We start from the raw sequence: 24,333 nt of genomic DNA, 5'->3' as shown, positions 1-24,333 counted from the left end.
GTCATTATAGAATATGGCATAAAATACAAACAACAGGTACGTTATCGTCACTTCATCGCTATTACAGGCTAGAAATGTGCAGGGACGGAAAAATACGAGCAATGAAGTAAGATTTTCAATCAAGAAAAACTGATTATAATTATCGTTGTTTTCATTTCATTTTTATCTTTTATTAGTAGTCAATATTGTGTAAAATTAAAGATTTTTGTATGTACAAGATGAGATTCTATAATTAGACTGTAAATAAGATTGTTGTAAAAATGTTTATATAAAAAAGAATAACGAAAAAACGTTTGTTACATGGCGGTCATATCGATTCATTGTATGCAAGAAAAATAAGGACATACTTTTTTTTTTTTTACTAAAGAGTAATTTCATAATAAACTAGAACGAACTGCCTCACATAGGCCATCAATACAAACCATATCTAAATACCTTGCATCCATCATATACATCGGTAGATTGACTGACTGGTTTATCGGCTCGCAACCCAATTCTTTGACCAGACTAACACATATCATACATACTATATCATTTTGTCTTTAGTGCTTTCATCTTGAGAAAAATAGCTACGTTAAAGGAAGTTAGTGGACCCGGTTTTCTTGATTTGATCATTTCTCGTTAGTCTTCAGTCAGTTGGTCCGTATATTAATACACACCGTTAAATTACATTGTATCAGTCTCAGTATTGTTGCGCCTGTCCTCCGTATGTAAATCCTGGCTTTTGACACTATTTAATGTCTGTATTATATACAGGCATCCTCGTATCTACGTTAAGGAGCATCACTAACAATAAGTGTGCACTACTCTTTTAGTACATAACCCTCAGCAAATCAGACATAAATGCTTTTTTCGTTTTTTTTTTACATAGACACCAGTGTTTCACCATCGCCCTGCGCTTCATAATAACCCTCTTGATTGTGCTGGTTGATAATAAGAACCGTTATTATTACTATTATTATTCTCATTATCATTTAATAAATAGATATTAGCCTCGCGTGAACGTACAAACACTTAATAGCGGTATTTACTTTTGGAATTTTCTCCTATTCATGTTTTCTTGTATATAAGCATCGTGCTAAACGCATTTCGAGCCAGATGATATTGGTAGAATACAAATAATAATAAATCATCTAGGGAATTAGCTAACATCTGCCTCTAGCATTCGATCATGTGACTCGAAATGATTGTACAAACAGAAAGATTGAAGTCCTGCGTTATTTATTTTATGCTGTTACGTTATGGCAATGCGTCAGCAAAAATAATAGCGGTAGTACGCTATGTACACATTTGACAAGTGCTTAGAGTTTCTTGTTCTCGATAGGGAATGTCTTCCTGTGCCTAATATTATTATTACCATTCCATTCATTCGTGAAGTGTTCGCCTGCCAGACCTTGTCTCGTTAGACTCAATGCTGCTATCGTTCCGTGGCGGCTGCACGAAGTAGAATGAAGATGGCTAACATAGGACCAAGCATAAAATACGTTGCCCGTAGCATTGGTCCAGAGTGGCTGAACACAGGACAATATGGGCACTGATACGAGCCGCATACGTGACAAATGGACATTGCATACAGTTGATATACCTCGAACATGGATTCGTTGAAACGTTCTGCAATGGAATGAATCATGACCTCATCATTGTGCGTGGCGTGGTGATAGAGCATGTGTTTGGTTTCGGTTCACTTTTCCAACAAATGTAATTTCATAAGCCTGTATCTGGGCTTTTGAGGAAGGCTCTAGTAGCAATGTGTATGTTTGTGCAGCCTAATGTAAAATCCGGTCTGAACCTGATCGTCGCCTCGATGGAGCTATCTCAAAACGCAGTCTCAATCCAATTCAATGCATTCACACAACTCAAAAGCGCAGTATTCATCACGCACGACAGTTATTTATTATGAGCACCAGTAACAGAGACTGAAACCCTATTCATATATAGGCCGCACCACCATAATAGACTTTTCTAAATAATCTATCTAACCTACGTAGCTTATATAGGTAGTATATGCAGTAGTCATATAGTAGCCTATACAGCTAACTATTATCGCTTTGAACAAACTTACTACTTCAATACGTACCTGGAGCGTAGTAATCATAGACTTTGATGGAAATAAACCTTGACATGTTGGCAACAGGATACCAACGGTTAATGGTGAGATCGACGCAGATTGGCTCTTCGTCGAGCTGCAGATGAAAGAATCGACATGTGTCCATAGCAAGATATGTAGCGTAGGAATTTTAAACGACAGGTATTGAAGATCTATGTCTGTTTAATAGTTTTACCTGCTACCTTCAAGTCTTCGAAACTACTATCTCAGTGTCATCGTCAATGTTGAAGCGATGTTCATTCGGCTTTTAATAACACTGGATAAAATATTAAATAAACGGGAGTCTTTCATGCAGGCCTGAGATATCTCTTTTTATACAACTGGTTCACTGTAGCTAGTACCGGATCTATTCAAAGAAAACGGGCCGCTAATCCCTGCGCTTCTTAGTATCAATGGTCACTGCGGCTGATGACCTACCTTTTGCAATTGAAACTATTAAAGATAAACAAGAATTGCTCTCAACATCCTCGCTGTGGGTATTGCCATGTCTACCCCAGAAAAGCATGACTATAAACCGCTTGCGTGGAGATGGCAGAGTAATGTGTACTTACATAATCAAAGTAGACCTCGACCTTTGTCTCCTGATAGCGTGCTTCACGCAGATTTCGCACGCGCGCATAGCGTACGTAGCTGTCAAGCTTCTGTTGTTGCACATAGTATCCGGATGGGAGGTTCACTTCAAGGACGGCCATGCCACTTGCCATTGATTCTTCTAAACGCGTCCATCGTTGACACGAACTAACAGGGAAAAGAATAGGCCAGTGAACCCGATGAATGACTTTCTACTCATTTATGCAATAAATATTTGCTTAGTGTGTACTGTGCTGGCTCTAAATGGAGAGGAAAATATGTTATCTAATATTATACAGTAATGAAACCAAAGAGCTACGTACGTAAAGGTGATGTGGGAGTTATTCCTTCCGAACGAGTATTGACGGACGTCGAGGTCAAATGCTTTCGCTGGTGGCTGGGTTACGAGGTGTCTCCAGGTATCGATATTGTACTGTACATGCATTTGCAGAATGGCTAGACCAGAACCTTGCACCTTCACTAGTACTCCACCGAAGGCATTCGGGATGGTGAGCGCCTGTCGCTTACTCAAGTTATCCCTGTCTGCTCACGAGGTGTAGCACAAAACGCAGACGCAGAGTGTTTCATCAACGTGTAACTCTGCTTCGATACTCAAAGTCATATGGCGTAGCATGCTGATACAACATGCTTGATACAATATCAATGAATACCCATTTCTGTTATATTCACTTACAAATTATCTCTACATATGTAGAAGCATTTGTTTGATCTCTTTGTTATAAAGCTAGGTGGAACGTAACGCTTTTTCTCTAGATCAGAATAAGTAAGTAGAAGGTGTTTTGATATTACGCCACGTACTGATTCGAAGTTCGCGCGTGAACCCTGGCGTTGAAGGTGCATCGACGGTGACGGTAAGATCCACAACGTCCGACAGCCGGTTCTGTATCGTATACTCAGTTAAGGCCTGCATCGCTAGAACGGTATCTTGCGTACTAGACCATCCACTATCGTGCAATCGCTGACAATTTAGCCATTCGACCATCTGCTTTTGAATGACGGCGTTTCGCTTTACGAATGTCAGTAGGCCATAGGCCGTTGTTTCAACATTGGAGGCCTCGTAAAGCGCTGGTAAGCGAGGCTGTCGATATGGCCTTTGGTTTTCGTACTTGTCACGTGGAGGATCTACCTTTACGCGACCCCAATAGCTGCATCAAATAACCACAGTGTTATTACCTACTGACATGGATTTTGCTGTTTTATCGAGCTAAACTCTAAAGGAATACCTATACAGATTTTGCAAGAACCTACAAGCTTAATTATTTAAATGGCTGAAAAACCAACGCGTGCTCACATCATTCCAGCTGCTTCCATCTTGCGTTCATCAAGATATTTGAAAGCATCCTCCGCGTCGTCACTGTTAGCAATCGTGAGCGCGTAGGCAACAATAGCCAACTCATACGGGTCTTCCCAGTTCCGAATAATGTTCAATTTCTGTTCGAGGTAACGGCGGGCAGCATTTCGAGCCGTAGTCATGCGGGCTCCAACCTCGCCTCCGAGGTCTTTCACCTAGCAAGTTCAGTTGAATACGTTTGACATGACCATAAAGCAGTTAAACAATTACCTTCGTCACTCTCGAACAGATGGTAAAAAAAAACTGTAGCCACTGTAACAATCATACGATTATTTATAATTAAAAATTTAATAACAAACCTCGCACAGGGTGATCAATACGTGTGCTGTAAGCGACACATTCGTATAACGCAGTCGTTCGAAATGTCCTTCAGAATAGGGATTCATCTTTCGGTCGTACGGGTAAGTGGAGTATTCCTGGAAGCTCCCTTCGTCTGACTGAGTGGACAGCAACCATTCCATGCCTCGCCGGATGACCGTCGGATCGATGTAGATGTAATGTTCCCATTCCTGGAAGGTTGCACGTTGGAAGGTGCGCAGGGCAAAAGCAGTCAGCCATACGCTAGGACGTCGGTACCATCGAAATACTGTGAAACTCCCATCGTCGTTTTGGAATTGCAGCTGTCGTTGATAAACTGTAAAAAGATAAGCAAACATAGAATGTAAAATCGACGAAGTAGATCTTTTTCCGTGCTAAGTGTTTTCGTCGGTGGGGGAAAAGTGTGTTCAGTTTGTTGTCCCCTGTTATGTTTGTATATGGTCTTCGATCGTCGTCAGTTAGGGGAGCTACCATATCCTAGCCAGCAATGGTCGCCCGTGGGATATTTTATTTATTTGATATAACAGGAAAGGTCTTAGATAGGATGCTGATTGCTTAACAGATCTGATATGCTCGTTGATCGATAGTGAGAGTGTTAGGGTGAAGATACTTACGCAGGTTAAGATAGATGAATGCATTTTTTTGTTCCGTTTGTCTGTACTGCCCGGTAAGTCGGAGGTACAAAAGCGTCCACATATTAGCAGCGAAATTAAACATATTCTGTTCGCCACAGAAGGACGGCTTTTCAATTAAGGAGCTTGCATTCACTGGCATCGTAGGGAAAGCTGGGCCCACCACGTCTCCAACAATTGACACTGTTGCCCGATTACTACCAAAGATGTATAGCCGGTCTTCTCTAAATGGCAGAATTGGTGTCTCTGTAATGTTGGTATCGAGGTATTTGATGAGGTACGCGCCTTGCGAGAGATCTAGCAACATCGAAATGTGCCTCTCTTGAACGATACCATCCGACTCGACAAACACTGACTTGGTCACCTGATCTTTAGCGATTTGCGTTTTAGCCTGAATTGTAACGTTGACCTGTCCCATACGGACGGGCACGATGGGCATGTATATTTCGAACGATTTCCCTGCTTTAACCTGCGACCGCCACAGTATAGAAAAGGAAGTATTGTGAGCTTTTATTTAAACAAACGTCGACGTAAACAATAATCGTACCATACGCGCCTTCCGTTAGCAGCCATCGTTACATAGGTTTCGCGCTAACGACTATTTAATCCGAACTGAATTATTAACGTATAGACGATACTTACAAACACGAGATGTTGATGTTCTCCGAAGCTTGTTTTTGGCCTGTAGGAACTGACAAGGCCAAACGGGTCAACGTGAACAAACTTATAATCAGGCGAGTTCGCCAGCGTGACAAGTACCTCTGTCTCGTAAAGTCGATAGTTAAACACGGTAATACGAATTCCGATTTGTTCCCCTAGCCGAATATGAGTTGGCATTTCTACGGTCATGTAGAACGGTTTTGCGCTTGAAAACTGTAAAAAAAAAAAAAAAGTCAAAAGCACCCGAACATATTGTAAAGCCGTTCTTCGCCATTATCACCTGTCTGCGTGCACAAGCACTTCAAAAACTGACACATACTGCAGCCGCATAAGTAACGCTTTGAAGAATTCAACGCCGACTGTTATCACTTCTTATTATAATAGTTATTAGTGCAAAAATATATCGATCACTGCTGCTTTGATGATTCAAGCGTAACCCACTTTGATCATCCGATGTTGACTAGATTCTTATCGAATAACTTTTAAACTTAAGTATGCCAGTCAAGTATGAAACTCAACCCAGCAAAATTCTGCACAAATTTAATTCGAACTCACGCTTACCGAGAGGGGCTTTGTGAGAATGCCGAAGCCAGTGGCTTCCGTCATACCGAATGCTGAAATCATCCACTGGGTAGGTACGTCCGGAACGGGCAAAGTAAAGATATAGCGGCCAAGCGACCCGATGTTGATGTCTTTCCACAACCAAGAGTTTGTGTACTGTAGAAGGTAGCGATTTGTGCGGAACATCCGGAAGTTACGAACGTCGACACGGTCGTCGGGGCAAGCTGTTTCGTCGGATCCATCCGAGCAGTCTCGAAAGCCATCACAGCGACGAGACGCCGGATAGCATGAGCCATCATAGCAACCAAGAAAACCCGCAGTAATGTTACACTCGTCACGGACACGGGTTACGCTTGCGTCGGTAAACACGACCAGACCAGCGTACTAAAAAACCATGACACACGCACAAAAGCTTCCGAAGTTTAATGCATAGATTTTTATTTTGTATTTATATCTCATTGTAGCGTTTGATACTTAATCCAGAGATGAAGAGCCGCTCGCCATTTCACCTATGGTGTCGTCTGTTCCAGCCCAGCGCACATATGAGCATGCAAAAACTGCTAAATTTAGTATGAAATTATAGGGTGATTCAGATGCTTCAAGGGAAAAAAATTCAAGATAGGAGAGGTTGGTGAAGCTTATTTATTAAAATACATAAAATTATTAAGATATTATTATCACAAACCCGTACAAGGCCATTTCTCATTTGCGAAAGATCGACATCGATGATAGCAGGGCCCAGTAGAAGTGTAGCTCTTTGACTAGACAAGTTTACGCTATAATGAATATGGCAAATTAGATATATATATATATATATATATAGATACGTAGATAAAAGCCCGACCACTCTTCAAAAACTTACGGCGAACGTTCGATTGGCGTCAAGTCCATAGGACGATGATGGAAAGTTGACGTACGTGCTAACGTCGCCCATATGTGACATGGTCTCGTGCTTCAGAGTGCCATTTGTAGGTATAAAAGAATTCATTTTTTCGATCACTTCTGAATAACTGAGTTGTGTGCCTGCATGCATTTCGTATAGAGTTCTTTCAAGACCTGACAGGGCGACGTAGGCTCCAGGTGATCCGTAGACAGCGATTTCGACGTTGTCGCCAGTTTTGTCTTTTCTATTATTTAGTTGTACGGTGAACTTGTCCTTTGAAATGGCGTCTACCGAGAACGTTAGTGAATCAGCTATAATTCGGCCTTCGCGTTTAAGCACATCGAATACGACAATGGTCGCAGAGGGTGCCATTTCGGCGCTGAGTGAAACTGCCATCGTTCGAATCGATGAACTTTGCATGACTTCTTGTCCTGTCAAAAATACCATCCCTTTCGATACGACGATATACGAAAATTGGTCGATGAAATAGTTGGCGCGAACATGGAAGATAATATATTCGCCAACTTTTGGGGTCTTTGTGGACGTTGTCACCTGTATGTGATACCCACTTGGCGAAAACTCAGGGTACAGCAAAAGTTCACCATTCGCTCGACCCAGATAGTCGTCAAAAAAGGCCGCCTATTAAGCCATAAATCAAGACGGTTTAATTATTGTTAATGATCTATTGTGGTATGATGTATTGTGCACAGTATAGCTAGTTCAAACTTTGTTTGATATATATACTGTATATGACAAGAGAATCTAATGCGAGCCTGAACATTCGTTGTGGCTATATAGCAAAGATAACATTAGCTATCAATTTATTTTGATTTTATTATTATTCAAGCATTTGTATTGCTCATAATGGCAATGCCGTTCACAGAAATGATATAGAAGCTTTTCCAAAAATTCTTCCTAACAACCTAAAACCGTCATTGTATTATACCTCGATTCGGATCAGCGGAGGACTGAGCTCCTGCCCTCCAAGGGAGCTTCCAGTGTCGAAGCCGATTTCCCACATGTTGTTTTGGCCAGGTACCCGCACGGGAACCGTGTTTCCAGGGTTCCGCGACCCATGCACGCTGATGCGGAGAAACTCATCGATTCGCTTGCCAACAAGAGCTCCCCTTTCGAGCGGGGAATTGTCGTGATATGATAGAGCGACCTGAAATTTATAAGTAAAACATAACATGATGGGAGTAAAACAGGACTGAATTCGTAGAAAAGCATGCAACCTTCATGGTTCGAAATGTACACTACGTATCTACCACCCCATGGAAAAAAATTTCGATAAAAATTATTTAAGGTACTCACGTAAGCTTTAAATGGCATCCCAGGTTTGTAGACTTGTGGTGAGTTACCAAGGAAGGATAACTTAAGTGTGGAATTGAACACAATCGTAGCAGACTCTCCCATTTCGATGAGATCTAAAAACCGCTCCCCAACTTCCGCCTTGACCACGATTTTCATGCCGTCGAGTTTGGGACTAAGCACCAAAAGGTCGCGCACGGCGAACTTGAAGTTCATGAACCCTTCGAACCAACGGAAACTCTGCTCTATGGAACGTACGAAGTGGTAGTGTATGTCGTATGCTGGCCGGATGGGCTCCACGCTTGCCTTCAGCGTCAAATTACCCGTAACAGCAGCGCCAGACGTGAAACTTAATGGCAAAGAAGGACAGCAGCACGAACAAAGTTTTCGAATGGTATGTTCGCCTTTCGCATTTCTGGGTCTGAATACAAAGGTTATTTCTGCACGTGTTTCTTTAATACATTTAGCATGAATATCGATAATAGATTTAGAAAAGATACTTGTCGGAGACAAACTCTTACTTAGCCATTACAGATCCTTCAACAAATTCTTGTGACATGACGAAGTAAGTAGGCATGGTGACATTAACTTCGAACCGAGTCTGGTAATACTCTTCGACCCGGTAGCTGTGCTCCTCAACTTGACCTTGCGCTATAACTTGAATAGTCCACCAGCCATAATGCGGCTGCTCGGACAATGGGTACTCAAGCGAAACAGCTCCAAGATTTGTGCGACGGGAAAGCCAGCGTCTCATAACCGTTCTGTTTGGATTGAGCATATAGACATCCACCGCGTCCGAGAATGCCTTTAGCTGAGTTGTGAGTGGCAAAGCGCGAAATCTCACTGCAACAAAAATTAAGACATTAACACGTGTTTGCTTGCGTTAACGGGCGACGGAAAAATTTACGCTTTGGCCACAATCGCAAACACAAACATAACTGACTAAACTGCATATCCTAATAATGACAATTGTATAACATAACAAACGGAGTTACTTCGCACGCTACCGTACCTGTTTGCCCCTGCATGTAAAGGGGTTTTTCCGTTTGAATGAAGATCGTCATGGACCTCTGTGAGAACTCTAGTATCGTTTCGTTCACAAACGCTGTGCCGCCGAGCACTCCATTAACGTTACCTTCCACGCGTAACTTGTAGCGACCTTGTACGCTCGTGGTTGGAACTTGCATGAGCACATCTGTAGACATGCCTGGATTCACCTGTGAATTGTTTTCGCGTATTGAAACTTCATCTTCTATTAATTAGACATATGCTGGTCCCTCCTACATCTCGTAACAAGAGCAATGCATAACGTATGATCATGAACTAAGTCTAATGTACCGTACGGTACTTGTGTGTATCGTAGCGTAACGACAAGTCGAACATCAGATTTACAAACAGTCACATAGAAAACTAGGAAAAACGTAATTTTGCGATTAGATTTTGCGAACAATTAGATCTCCAAAAAATGGTACATATAAATAAAAAATGGTTCGTGGTTTTTGTTCGATCACAAACCTGTTCGGAGGCATGAGCCACTTCAACTCCGTCTCGCTGGATAGCGGCAATAACATTAATAGGGTAAGAATCTTCAGTTCCAAACAGCTGGACATATATACGGTAGATCTGACCGGGGCGTACGAAACGGGACGCTAAAATCAGGTACGTCCTAGTAATTAAAAACAAGCAGAGCAGAAATTAAGGAGTTATTTTTGCAGGAGTCGTATGAACGTTATATACAGAGTATATAAAAGCGGCTGCGATAATGCAAAAGTGCCAATTAATTAACTGTCTCTGAATAGATGCCAGTGTACGAAAATCAAAATTTTCTGTAGCGCGGTTCTATTGCAGAGTTTTAATTAGCCCGTGTTTATTAGGATGTGGGTTTTTATGAGTAAAGTTAATCGTTTATGACGTAAACATCACACTGTTTACAAGAATAGATAAGGTTTTGTTTTACATAAATCTCTAACGTGGAAAATGGCCAGGAACCAAAGGTCGTAATGCAATATATCCACTCGATACTTACGGTTCACGAAGCGTTTTGATATTTGTGTTGTCAAAACTGAAGCTAAATTGCCCATAACCTCCGAGATCGTTGAACTGCGGTGACACGCCTGCCAGTAGGACAGCTGTCGCGACGAGAAGCGTCGTTAAAGCGCCAACAGGTCTGTCGCTATATCCTCCCATGGGTGTCATCTAAAATTGAAAAGATTGATTGAACGAAGTTACTATGTATTTAACTACTAGATAACAGAGTATACTTGCGATAGATATCAAGTGACCCTTAGCAGTGCTTAAAAAAAAAATAGGTCTTATGCATTGTCGAGGTCGTCGGCAGGTTTTACTTAGAAGTGATAATAAATACGCTGAGTCTGCTAAGTACAAATTCAAACTTAGAAGCCAAAAAAAATAGCGCCGGGATATGTCGTTAAATTACATAATTCGAATTATTCCCAGATCCAGAAAAAAGTGATTGTTGATATTTGTAATAATTAAACATATGGTCCAGCATACGATTTGTATCAGTAAAGAAAGTTATTTTATAGCCATTGCATAAAGATGTTTTATAGACATTGAAATCTCTCATATAAATATTATTGTCGATAACCCAGAAACGCTGGCACCATAACGTAGTATCTGTTAGATGCAGATAACATAATAGACCATCGTTTGACGCTGTTATCTAATCTTCGGAGAGACACTGCTTGTGGTAACATTAAACTTAGCCCTAAAAATGCATGTTGTAGATACAACGGGTTTTTACTGAAGGCGTCATAGGTGATTTAGTGGAACGCTTACTCTATAGGTAGCGTGACTAGTTTTGGTCTTATGACGGTTCAAAGGGGGTGGTAATATGTCCGTGTACCAACCAAGTCTCTTCGATATGAGTCGAGCCGTCAACTCAATGAGTACTTCCAAGAATAAAATAATACCCAAATTCTAATCGTCTTCATTTTGTCAACAACTTTAGAAAGAAACACTTTGCGATGCATTGCAGTCAAGATGCTGCCAAAAAAGAAATGATCACCGGCCCAGGCACGTATATTTGACTGCATTAGCGAAAGCGGATCTCACTTGGTTTGAATTATAGCAGAAACAGGTCATTACAAATCCGTCGAGTTGGGCCTTAGATAACGGACAAATAAAGGTCTGCTGAAAAAAACTAGCATCGGACAGCGGATCGGTTCAGTTTCAGCAAGCGAAAATAAACTACTATCACACAATTTGTTTTTATAGACACTATGCAATTAGATGTCGTGGCCTGACGTTACTTGAGAATCCCCTGGCGCTTAGATCCCAGTGACATATATGAAACAACTTTGGGCGCTCCGTTAGGACAAAATATTGATGTTGACCATGTTTTTCAGCGTATTTTCTAAGAACTATATCATTATTTGATGCATCGTCTTTGAACCTTGATACTTGTCATCCACAAGTGCATAATTTTAAAATCAGGAACTGAGAAGAATATTATTTTTTTAGATAAAACTGAAATATAGCAGTAAACTAATGACACCCTTGAACTTTTCGGTCGTAAATAAAGCATGTTTTTATAGTTACACTTTTATCATGAATCTTTCGACACTTTTATCGAATGCCGTTGCTCAACGACATAGTACGGTTTAATGGACTGTTCGTCGTCTTAGAACGTGACGTTTCTTCATTGAAGCCCTTTAACAGGCGCGTACATACGTTACATTATTAGCTGGCTATATACGAAATAAAATAGTTAGCTATTATCTGTTTTATTTTAGAGAGATGGTTTTTGCCGCCAAGACTGAATAGCGATTGCGTAAACCTGGCCTTTTGATACTGGTCCCCATGAATCAAGTATATCCTATTAGTACTTCCGTGTCGTAATTCTAACGACACTTATTATAGGAACCACTATTTTTGCTATACATATTGTTAAGAGTAGAAAAGTAATATTAATGGGTTCGGCACAACGATTACCATTGAGCCTGTCACACTCTAATTTCAATAGTGAAGGTCCCCTACATGATTTTACAAACGATATTTTTGATTTTTGAAAACGATTTTTGACTGACTGTAAGATGTCGTATGAATTAACTGCAATCCTCACAGATGACTATTTGCTCAAGGGCGTCTGGCCCGCTCGATCTCTTCCAGGCCTCGCGAGAATCGTCGAACATTTTTCTAGTGGGGTGAACGCACGGCCATTTCTACACAAACGTATCTTTTGGTCAGGATATTAGCGGCGCTTGTACTTTGGCATAAAAATTACAACATTCATTTTCAAGTTTTCGATTTTAACTCTAGAAACCTCTGCGCACCTTCAAAAGTTTCGCCGCGCATCGTGTTCGTCTTATCGTACCCCAACGTAATCTATAAACGTAACGCGTGTAGCATAGTTTACCCGCTATCACTCTTCTCAGCAAAAGAAAAAAGATTTCTAATGCGTCATGCTTAACACAGAGTCCGCTCTAAAGTTTTAAGAGTGGTTATTTGTTTTTCAGCTCGGCTGTCAGTTTCCTACGTGTGACCATTTCGAAAGTTGTTTCCATTGTGCCTAGTAAATATATTGGCTGGTATTTCTAGGCTCTGTGGAGAGCCGAGATGGCTTTTTCGTGCCCCAATGATACCTTCCTTTATATCGTAGTTTATCAGCCATACGTTTCAAACATTAAGGAATACATCTGCCTCCATTTTAGAAAGTCGTTCGGTTACCGCCTCAAATTTTTCTTCAAAAACCTGGGAAATCTCTTCGTCCAGTATGCTGTGCGCTGGACCAAAGGAGTACGGGTGGCAAAAAAACATGGCTATCTCATAGGGTTTCACCCTCACGTAGTAGTTCGCTAAATTTTAACAGTATAATTCCCTGAATTTCCCGTATCTGCGTTTCCTTATTTGTGTGCGGCATTTATATTTCATTTTGCTTATACTCTCGCAAGCCTTTGATGGTGTCCGTGTTTCTCATCCTACTTATGGTGCACTTTCTTCGAGCTTCAAGCGTCTCCAAACCAAGTCTGTAAGACGCTACGTAAGCCGGCTAATAGCCCGTTTTCAGCGTTGGATAGCTTTATGATCGCGTGTACCCCCAGAAGTTATTTTGTAAAGTTTCCTTCGTCGTGCAAATCAAACTTCCATCCAAATATAAATAATAAGTTGAGCAAATCTTACACTTGCAGTATGTTCACGCCATCTATTTTACAATTTGTAATTATTGAATAGATAACGTCCGTACGAGTACCAATGCGGTCTGTCGAGCAAAGTTCAAACACCTCTCGTTATCAGTAAATGACAGTCAGTCGCCTTTAACCGATCTAAGCGTTTCGCCTATGAACAATCCACACAGATGCCACGCTGCCACAAATAGACGCTGTCAGTCAAACAGACTATTTGTATCAAATTGAGTTAATTAGAAAATTAATTAAAATCAAATTCTCCTTCCTAATGCTGGAGCGTTTGGCGACTAGTCGTTGACACGACCGTTCATAGCTTATTATTAGTTACCAGCTCTATTACAATGCTATTGTTTAGCTCAATAATGATCTGGTTGTGGGTACTAATTAATGAATGCGTGCGCAGGCATACGTTATAATTGACAGCTGTCGCGTCCCTCTATCAATCATCTATCTTATCTGACCTTATGACCCAACTCTGCGCTTAGCGTATATTCATTGACGGTAAACAAGACGACGACGACGACGACGACGACGACGACGACGACGACGACGACGACGACGACGACGACGACGACACCACGTATGCCCGAATGTGTCGTATTGCAGATAGCAGTATTTCTTGCTGTGCGGCTGGGTCCCCTTATCGACTCTGGGCAGTCTAACATGGAGAAATTTACCAACTAAAACTAAAGAGGACGGAGACTGCTCCTAGCCTAACGGTATTTTACGCAGTGGTTAGTCCTATGAAAGGTCAAAATGGAGGTACTGGCATCGCAGAAGCGCCTAGTCTATATAGGCGAACAAAGAATCAGGAGGGAACAATTTTGAAAACGCACGCTGAAGGAAAAAAGGAAAAGAAAAACCGCCTGCCCAAAAAGAGCTAGCGAGAAAGTAAGAGTCGTCGATTGTAGCCGGCCGCTGTTGATTTTTGCTCACGATCTTCATTACGGGGCCAGCGTCGGTCAGCCGAAACTCAGCGAAAACCTATTTTAGCTTTACATCATTTTCAGCTCGATCTTTTTCCGCCTCATTGTACCTCTTTCTGTGGGTTAGCTAGCTTTGGTCGTAGGACTCTGGCTCAGCTGCCGCATGCAGGTAAAAACAGATACAAGACATTTTTTTGAAAATAGATTTGTATGCCTAAGTAACCTTAGCGTTAAACAGTACTTAGGAAGCTGCTGGGCGTAAGCACAAGGCGGATCAATATGGCACACTGATAATACACAATTGATTTTTCCCTTGTAGCCGAAACCGCAGTATATATATGACATTCGCCATTAAATTGGCCACGCAGGTTTTTAAAACCGAAACGATTATTTTAACTTGTGTGTAAACGTTACACTTATTGAACTTGGATCTCACTTCCTTTATTACTGTGGGTAAAAGTTTTACGACATCCATCCACTTAAAAACAACCACCCACGTATGCACTAGAGAATTGATATCTAAACAAACGACTAATAATTAATTTTAAACATCAAATATCGAGAACGTTGAGTTCCCTGTAGAGCCTGAGGATGGTTCGTTGATACCAGTATACCTCGTACTTCCGCAATAAATCAGTGTCTGTGTCCAGTACGATATTAAAAAAAATCTCTCGTTCTTCGGAAATGTTTTATTTAGAATAAAATTGAAGCTGAAACTGCTTTGGTCATTACGTGTGTCAGAATGCCACGTCTGCTTGTGTTCCGCGCTCGTCGGATGGAGCATTGATGCGCCAATGAAGAACTGCCTGTAGGGAAACATAGCTGGAACAATTATCGGCGGTTTGGATACTCCGCCGGCCCAGCAAAGTATCTAGGCTATGCCTACTATTGTCAACAACAGCTAAATTCGATCGTAAGGTTCGGGTTTTTAATTTAATAATCGGTTTTAATAATCGGGAGAGCGAATCTTCACCAATGACGTATGGCTAAGTATTTTTACATGATGTATGTTTCTCTTAAGAAATCAACAGTATCGTTATAACTAAAAGTAATATCTCCATCCCGTTCACAAATCGTCACTACAAAATACGACAATTCAGGACAATATTTCTATTGCTAATTTAACGCGTCTGTGTGTTGCATTTTTGCTATTACCTTGGCAATGGTCTTCGTAGCATAGAAGAATCGTTGTTACAAAGAGCTAGTCTTAATGTTTTCATCTTAATAAAGAATATTGGCTTGGCAAGCTCTTAATGCCTAAACCAAACAAGCCACAAACTTCACTGGTTCCTGCCATACGTTCGTATTATATTGAACGCCGACCTGAACTCGTCGAATCAGCTCAAACAATTTTATTGTAGCTAACCTTTTGTTTGAGATAAGCTAATGTTATACTTTGTTTTGTTTTGTTTTTCTTTTTTAGAGTAACATCTAGCGTTTATAACTCAGCTCGTTCGAAGCAATCGCTTACATTTTTTGAAAATTAAAAAAAATTATTTCCATTTTAAGGGTCGTGTGATTGAGATATCGGTAGACGCTTCAGGCGTAGTGTTAATAAAAACACTACATTAAGTGGTACTCGATATGCCAAAAACATGTTACTAATAGAATCAAGATACTGCAATTAACCTTATGAAACAACAGTGGTTTACGCTTCAATTGGAAAAACTTCCACGTTTATAAGCACATCTTTCATTTAGAAATTGGCAAGGCTAGTTATTCTGAACTCGCGCAACGTGTTTGGCTCAGGAGATAATTCCGGCTCATTACTATCACCTTCTGAAGTGGCTGATACTCCCTAGCAAACAGAGTTACTAAATTATCTAGGAAAGAGCCGCTCCTAGAAGAGCGAACTCTTCCGAAAATTTTAATGTTGACAGCAATATATATGAGGTTTCTATTAGCTCGGGGTGGGTCATTATACGGTTTTCATCTCTTTTATAATAACAAATCGTACGTAGAATCACCGTATGAAGCTAAACTTGTGCCAGGCCACCTACGTGCCCACAAAAAACCCCAGGCAGCGAACCCGTTCATGCAGCTAAATAAATGCACTGATCTTCACAGGCTGCTGTAGCGAAACGGGTCTGGACTTATAAATGTTGTAATCAGAGCTAGAAGTAGAAAGAATAACAGAAATAGAAAAACGCCTTGTCAAATCTTAATGTTCACACGTGTTTTGAAGGTTACGGCCGAATAGGTAGAGCTTGCGTAGACCTGACCAAGTACAAGAGAAATGATATGATAATCGGCTGCCATAAGTTCGTAAGCTAAAAGTGAATTATCGCGTCCTGTACAAAAAATCTGAAAATGGGGACGAGATGATAAAAAATTGCGTATTATGTAATACTGTACATAATAAATAATATAGGTGCTACATGTAGATATTTTAATCTCCTTTCGGTTCTCGAAGATGGCTTATTAGACGTCCTTGCGAGTCGAAGTTAGCTCACATCCGATACAGCCCGATTTGTAAATTAAATTTCAACATACTGTAGAAACGACAAAATAAGGGTTCTTTCTTTATAAGCATTACATTTCCGCATACGAGTAATTACTCCTACAATTAAGCGCGTCAAAATATGCGTATACAGTCGTTAGTCACGTTTGACGTGCCTCTAAAATTTGGTACTTCCACCGTCATATACCATATCTGTATATCATGTTCGTTTCATTGTAGACACATATAATTTTGTTATTAATATAATAAAGCGCCGTGTACCTCTAATTCCATCTTTAAATTGAACCAATTCAAAGGAACCGTAAATACTTTAAATACTAGTATTAATAGTAATGCCAGCTGATCAACAAAGATACTCTCGACAACAGAAAATATAACGACCATTTCGTAATAGAGCGTTGCCATCGGCCAGCAAAATGGTCCGGTTCAGGCCCTAACGCTTTTCAGTAGCCGTTGGGATGATTCTATCCACCGAAGCATCGGAGTTATAGAAAACGGCTTGCGAGAGACAGGTGTTATGTTCAAGCATATACTGGTTGTAATGGGCTTCCCTGAATATCGCCCTAATTCCCGGATGCGGTGTCCCCACAAAATTTTTAGTCCAGCCTTCTAGATGGCAGCAGTCCATACTAATTCTATTATTATACAGAACTAAAGTAATGCACCGATATCTTTCGCGTCGATCAATACCCCGGCTTATTTAATCTTTACCTCTTCGCTCGGACAGTGTCGTCATAGTGAGCGGCATCTGCTGTGCAAAAATTCAACTGTCTACTACTCCCTATACCATTTTTCCTTCTTTCCTTTACTCGTATACGTTTCTATTGTACGGTATATCGAATCGTAGTGTGAGCCCTTCCAGGATAAAACTAAGCCAGCCATTCTTCGTTAGACACTTTTTTTGATGACCAGGGCCCAACGATAGCGCTCCTTTATCACCAGCCATCTTCTGTTTCTGCCGCGCGTTGCATTGCTGCCAGTCGTCGTGGGCAACCAAGGTACGGCAACGACCGATCGTAGTAAATCCCAACGGCCTGTCCAGTTTGATTTTTTTTCTTTCCAAATGTTTATTCGTCTGTCATACTATTACGGAACGCCTGGAGCACCATCAATAGTATCGCTTGGACGATGCGATGTGTTTTCTTGCGTTACCATGGAGCATAACGCCGTCGCATCTGATCACACAGGATGCCACTGCTAGTAACGAGCGACAAAGCGATAACGACCGAGCCCCGGCAGCAACGTTATTCGAAAAATGCACATTAAAAGTAATTATGAAATGCTGCACATGTATACTTCTGACTACCGGAATCTGAATTTAGTCTGAAGTTCTGAAGAAATTAGATTTACGAGCGTAAGGTATTGAATAGAAATGGGATAGGTCTCTTGATACGTGTGTTGGGTCGGAGGACTTTGCTGGTATTACTGTGATTATGATTTGATTGACAGCAGCTTAGCAATCTGAATAATTCGAATATTGCCATGGTCTCCCTGCTCATACAATGCTGTCGATGCTATCCGACAATGGACGTTCAATTATCTATTAAACGAGAGTACAACCACAAATTATGCCATTTCCGCATAGTACAGTTTGTGTGGCAATTTTATCCTAATTTTCGCCTAATTGTCACCTGTAGCTTCAGCTGAAAAATTGCCACGTATGACAGATCCACCTCTATATCATTGTGAGTGTACAGAAACGTTCGCCTTCGATCGCACACGTGCCAATCGGTAGCTTGATTCAGCGCAGCAACTTCAAACTCTTTCAAATCTGGCGCCATTGGCTTACAGATCTCACTGATTTGAATACAGGTGGAAACAGCAGACGATCCTCAATGAGAGTCAGGTTATTGCTGTTCAGAAGAGGCACCACACCTGATAACCCAGATGACCAGCGAAGCCTGACCAAAATTCTTGAGTTCAACACGCCCTAATATTTTACCTGAATCGTAACCTATACTTTTTAAATTTTTTTCGAATAAATTTTATCTAAAACGTTGAAATAATTTGTGAAACAACCATCGATGTAGCAACGATCCATCATTTTACGACCCTGTGTTTTGACAGAAATTCATTTTAGGAGCATGTAGCGAAGCTACGATTTTCGGTAGGGACAGAATGGATAATATATCATCCGAATCCGGCACTATACGAATCTGCTATAGAAGTGCCTATATAAGTAAGTAGTAATAATAAATTTCGGTAACTATATGTTATATTTAGCTGATACGTACCTCCAACCTACGTCAAAACCTGACGTAATACAGATTTCCTATATTTTTAAACCATAGTCGAGAGTCACCTAGGCAGTTACCGCCACAATCCGCTTGTACTCAACAATACAGATACACAGATAAGCCTCTTGTTCAGTTGTATCCAAATAAAAAGGTTTCAAACACTACACAACCAACGAAAGCACTCCTTTGCTCATAGCCTTGCTGTATATTTATATGTATGGTAACCTCAGTGAATCACTCTTGACTGTTTTTCAGAATTTATCGAGTAACGTGCATACACTTACGTGCATTACCACCGTACACACTCACATCTAACACCGTCGTCCATTCGGCCTATCGATGAATACCGAGATACCTCGTCACGCCTTTACTGCTAACTCACAGTACTCTAGTTGAAGTAACATCGGGAATTAAGAGCGCTATCTGCGCTATCTCCTGCTGCGGCAAAAGTAATCAAACCTAGTATCCGTAGTGTGAATATCCAAGCACAATGTAAATGCATAAGCACACTGCATCAGTAGAGTTGTTTCTTCATACAGTTTTCAGTAGGTCGTTGTATACCATCGTCTTCTCTGTTAGCCGTTGTCGTCACGACCACGAGAAGCAGAAGGCCCCGTCGGATTATCCGTTTCGCGTTAGTGTTTGTTCTATTGTTATCTAAGCGTCTGTCTGACTCTGTCAGCTCTATATGATTAAGTCCGATGTTGGCGACTGGGTTTTGACGTGCCTTGCCCCTGCTACAATCAGCCGGCGACTGCTACCACTGCCTCTATTCGCCCGTTCATCCACTGACGGTTTTGCGGCCCTCCGTAGCTCCGACGAAGCTGCAGCAGCAGCCGCGGCGGTGAAAGCGGCAGTAGCAGTGATCCTCGAAACGACAAACATTCAAAATGAACGGCCAGCCGTCCAAAGTACGATTGGACTTAAGCCATCGCCGACGAACCAAGAGTCCCTGGCGCCACCTGGCGACCAGAACAGCAAGTGCGCGCGTCTTCGACGTCGAGCTACCGGTAACACAACAAGAGAACACTTTGGCAGGCCGGTAGCAACTACTTATCGCTGAGAACTTGACTAGTGCAAACAGTTCTGTTGATTGTAGTAACGATGCTTATGACGACGTCAGTACTTCAGAAACTGCAGGTCTGCCGCCAAAGGAAAAAAGATCCGGCAGAGCAACGAACCAATACTGATGCGGATGTAGCCGAACCGAAATCTATACAGGGTTCGCGGATAACGTCATACCTTTTGGTATATTTTGAGAAGCGAACGACTGCTGGCGGCAGCAGAAGCCGCGAAAAAATAGGGCATTTCTGTTTTGTTCGACACAGCAGCCTATCAAGCGGAAAAGCAAGCTAAGTGGCTGAGGAATCGAGTCGAAGGAGTCAAAAAGAATGACGACTTAGTTCTGTGGTTCTGCGTCTGGGTGATAGAAGGCGCGGGTTGCACCGCCCGACGCAGTTCGACTGTCAACGACGACGGCAGTAGCTATTATCTGGCACCGTAGAGAAAGAACAAGACAACCTCTAAGGAGTTAAAAAGGAATGGGTTATTAGCTTAAAAAGATCGCGATATGTGAAATATTGATGCTGAATTTTGACTGTATTACCGGCTTGGGGCGTAGCAGCTTCGGCGGGGGGGCGTCACTGGCCGGCAAACGTGGAAGATGTCATAGTTCCGTAGCTACGCATGGACTTTGTTTCTCGATATTGAATTAACTAAATGGATTTTAATAAAAGTGGACTAGCATTTTTTAGCTTTGTCTATCAGATGCGATTGTTGATGCCTGTCAGCAAAAGATCGCGAATATATACACACATTGTACACGTATACAGCATGTACTTCACGGACAAGTAATTCTATATAACAGCCACTACAATCACTCAAGCGTTTCGCACGGAACAGCATCAGCCATTTATCTTAATCACATGTGTGTAATAGATTGATACGAATCTTCATATTTAATAATAAGAAGACGCAGACGCTTTTGTCTGCTTTTACTTATCGCACCTAATAAAAGTCCGCTGACTTAATACTTCTCACAGCCATCATGCCTTTATAGCAATGTTGGCTGTCGGAACATCGCATCGGTGACAATCGGGGGGTTAAAATAGCCAAATTGCGGGTTCTCATTATTTGGGTCGCTTGCTACAGTACAGAAGTTGGTGTCGTTGTCTTTATTTGGGACAAGAACAATTAACGTTCCGATTTCTTATACATGGCGGCTTTTCAGCAATTCAGTATCTCTTATATAAGTACTCGTGAAAATTTTATACATATATATTGCTTTCTTTCTGTTGATCTCCGTCAAATTGAAGGTGCTCTATCCTTAGTCAGCAGTTAGTACAAAACACAATATTCGATTCTGAAACATCTCTGTAGTGCGGTTAAGAGCGATCCGTAAAGGACGCATTCTAGTCGCCGTAAAGAGAAACCTAGCGTTCATTGTTACGTCTTATTTCCGAGCTTCACTGATTTAGTGGAGCTCTTTGTCTATTTAGCGTCTTAACAACAGGCTCGACCTTACCCCACTCTGATCCCCACGGACTGTACAGTTTCTCCGATTAGTATCACTCGAGGTTAATTTGTCTGTTAGTTTAACTGTCAACTATAACAAAAAATGCGAGTGTTCGTTTTCCAAAAGCTATTGCATAGAGCTGACGCTTTCTATCATCTTCTATCGACCTTCACCCGGAAGCTGAATAATGTGCACATTAAAGGCGCTCAATTTCTTCCAAAGCTAGGAAGTAGTCTATAACGCTGTACACGATAGTTGACGTTTACCCATATTAGAATGAAAATAGATCCATTTATTGTGACACTTCAGATACATATTTGCTGTCCAATTATATTAGTCATACTAGTGTTATAAGAACCTGGGAGAGGTCGTAGCTCAATGTCTGGGGCCTCTCTAACTATCCACACATACTAATGTATGTGATTGTATGAACGTTTACCTAAATCTGTCGAGGTATTCTGGTCGTCGAAGGTGGATGTACACAAAAAATCAGACCTGATCTGGCGTCGAACAGATCGACATTATCGATACGCCTGATCGTGATACACGGGTTTTAGCTATTGGAGCTCAGACAAGTTGTGGGCGACCGTCTCACAGAGCAGGTAATTCAATAAGCCACCGCTAGCACTCATTTCCTAAAAATATGGAAAAGTTTCACGCGGCGTTGTTAGCTTGTGCGATTTCGCGGTTGCTACGTGCTATCTCTGTAAGTGCTCTGAGACGCATATGTCTGCCGCTAGCTTCTTCATAAATAATAGATACACAATTTGGTGGCTGTGTCGCATAGGTAGAACTACTTTAGCAGAGGCCTCGACAACAAAGACAGATAATTGCCTATCTATGCACTTCCTCTCTGACTCAAAAGTTTCAGACAACTTTCAATGAATGTTGATAGTCAGAATATAAAAAAAGTTCACAAAAAAGTTGCACGTGTTAACTTAGAGAAGTAACGTCTGTGTCTTTGCGCCCATGAGTACTAGCTAACGACAGACAACATATAATAATTAATTGGTAACACGCTTGCGTCAAGTACTTCAATTACATCTCTTTCCTTTATCTCTGAATCACATTTGTGTTGAATCCACCGTTCTGTTCATAGTACAGATTCTACATTATTTCTAGGTGTGATGTTGGTTGTTGGAGACTGGGATTATCGAAACGATACTTATTCGACTTTTCAAGGCATGACGACAATTGAATTTCTGACGTAGAGGCTAAATGTTATAGGAATCAAATATATAGTGGTCAATGGGCACACGAACATGACCTTTCAATTTACAGACGCAACATCTGTTAACTTACGTTGTATAGTTTGTGGCTTAGTAATGAGTGTCGATAACGGCCACTGTGCTCGTACTTCCCATTAAAAGTCGAATAAATTTCAACATATCAAACAACTTATTTGAATTACTCACCATGTCTTCTTTGACTGAAACTTAGGTTAGATACGCTACTATGTTTTTAATTAACATTTTGGGTTTATCTCTCTCATATGTGTCTATATCTCCATATAAAGAAATTTTTTTTGATAATCCTATTATCAGCAAATGATCTGTTATATCAGAATAGTTATTTCTTTAGTTTTTTCTTTCTCGTAGTTGAAATTCTTTTTCCTGGTAAGCTGCTACCATCCGAAGATGTTTTTTTTGGGGACATCGTGTTCCATGTATTTTTTAGATTTTATCAATAATTTTTCCGTCTAATTTTTACTAAAACATGATCCGCGAGTCCATTTTGAAAGTAAACTATACACATAAGAAGACAATCAAAGACAAAAGCACATATTAAAATTCTAGTTAAACAAACAAGTAGGTCTCAATAGCTAATAACATTTGAGCACGATCACTCTTTCAAGAAAAACCATGAATAGCTAACATTCGAAAAATCATATGCTGGAGACACGCAAAAACGCTCACCTCCTGTAACGGTTGCTATCGACGTTTTGGCGCGGCTGTCAGAATCAGATATCCTCCAAAAATATCACTAAACGATGTATCATTATCGAGTCGTGACGTGCGTCTGTGCTTTGGCCGTACAGAATAGCCAAGGTCTACACATTTCCGATACATTTTCTTCACTTCGGTCAAATCACTCAGGATAATTCGAATTTTGCAGCTCTTCGATGCCTTCTAAGGATCGTATTTGCCATTTTTACGATGGATCTACAAAACTATTCCTGGGCGCTAACGTCTGTTAGGCGCTAGCTTAAAGGTGTCGCCATGGCAGCGCAAACTGTGCATAAAGCCCCATTGGAGACACATAAATGCGGCAGGCAGGCAGGCAGGCAGGCGGAGTGGGTCCGATTCATATTGTTATCATATAGGAAAGGTGTTTTACATGTTTTGGATCGAGGCACATTGCTAGAGTTCCTGATCGAAATTCTTGAAACGTTTCGGTTTTTATAAGTTAACGTAGATTTGCGGTGGTATTTCACTGCTAATTCAACAACTATGTGAAACCTGAGAGAAAGAATTCCAAATGGCAAATTTACCGGTAGCGATAGGTATAGTGATGAACACTATTAGCAGACCCTATTGATCAACAGCGAAAACGAATGAATATCAGAATTGTGACCTGTGTTACTTGCTAGAACTATAATTAAGATGCTGCCTTAAACTACGCTTAGCGAAACG

The 24,333-nt window shown here is 41.1% G+C and overlaps 1 protein-coding gene and 1 long non-coding RNA gene across 3 annotated transcripts; one reads left to right on the top strand and one right to left on the bottom strand.

The window, feature by feature from the left end:
- Positions 1-139: 139 nt before the first annotated feature.
- On the bottom strand, positions 140-23,077 carry Mcr (macroglobulin complement-related). 2 transcript variants are annotated; one of them, XM_086969738.1, is made up of 18 exons: positions 19,495-23,077; positions 10,441-10,610; positions 9,930-10,080; positions 9,427-9,631; positions 8,936-9,257; positions 8,418-8,763; positions 8,050-8,268; positions 7,083-7,742; positions 6,221-6,604; positions 5,642-5,872; positions 4,982-5,468; positions 4,349-4,683; positions 3,990-4,204; positions 3,497-3,843; positions 3,001-3,220; positions 2,659-2,845; positions 2,078-2,183; positions 140-1,611 (listed from the first exon to the last, which is right to left on the bottom strand). In XM_086969738.1, the coding sequence occupies exons 2-18, from the start codon at positions 10,608-10,610 to the stop codon at positions 1,418-1,420; spliced, it is 4,779 nt and encodes a 1,592-aa protein (XP_086825864.1). In that variant the 5' UTR covers positions 19,495-23,077; the 3' UTR covers positions 140-1,417. The 2 variants fall into 2 exon arrangements, with proteins under 2 accessions (XP_086825864.1, XP_022694685.1); XM_022838950.2 differs by lacking the exon at positions 19,495-23,077 and adding an exon at positions 19,183-19,447.
- On the top strand, positions 18,662-20,948 carry LOC111263654 (uncharacterized). Its single transcript, XR_002682356.2, has 2 exons — positions 18,662-19,127; positions 19,441-20,948. It is a non-coding gene; the product is annotated as an uncharacterized LOC111263654 (long non-coding RNA).
- Positions 23,078-24,333: the final 1,256 nt, after the last annotated feature.

Source organism: Varroa jacobsoni, unplaced genomic scaffold, assembly GCF_002532875.2.
Source record: "Varroa jacobsoni isolate VJ856 unplaced genomic scaffold, vjacob_1.0 scaffold_781, whole genome shotgun sequence".
NCBI classification, from domain to species: domain Eukaryota; kingdom Metazoa; phylum Arthropoda; class Arachnida; order Mesostigmata; family Varroidae; genus Varroa; species Varroa jacobsoni.
This window is presented reverse-complemented; position numbering and strand designations above follow the sequence as displayed.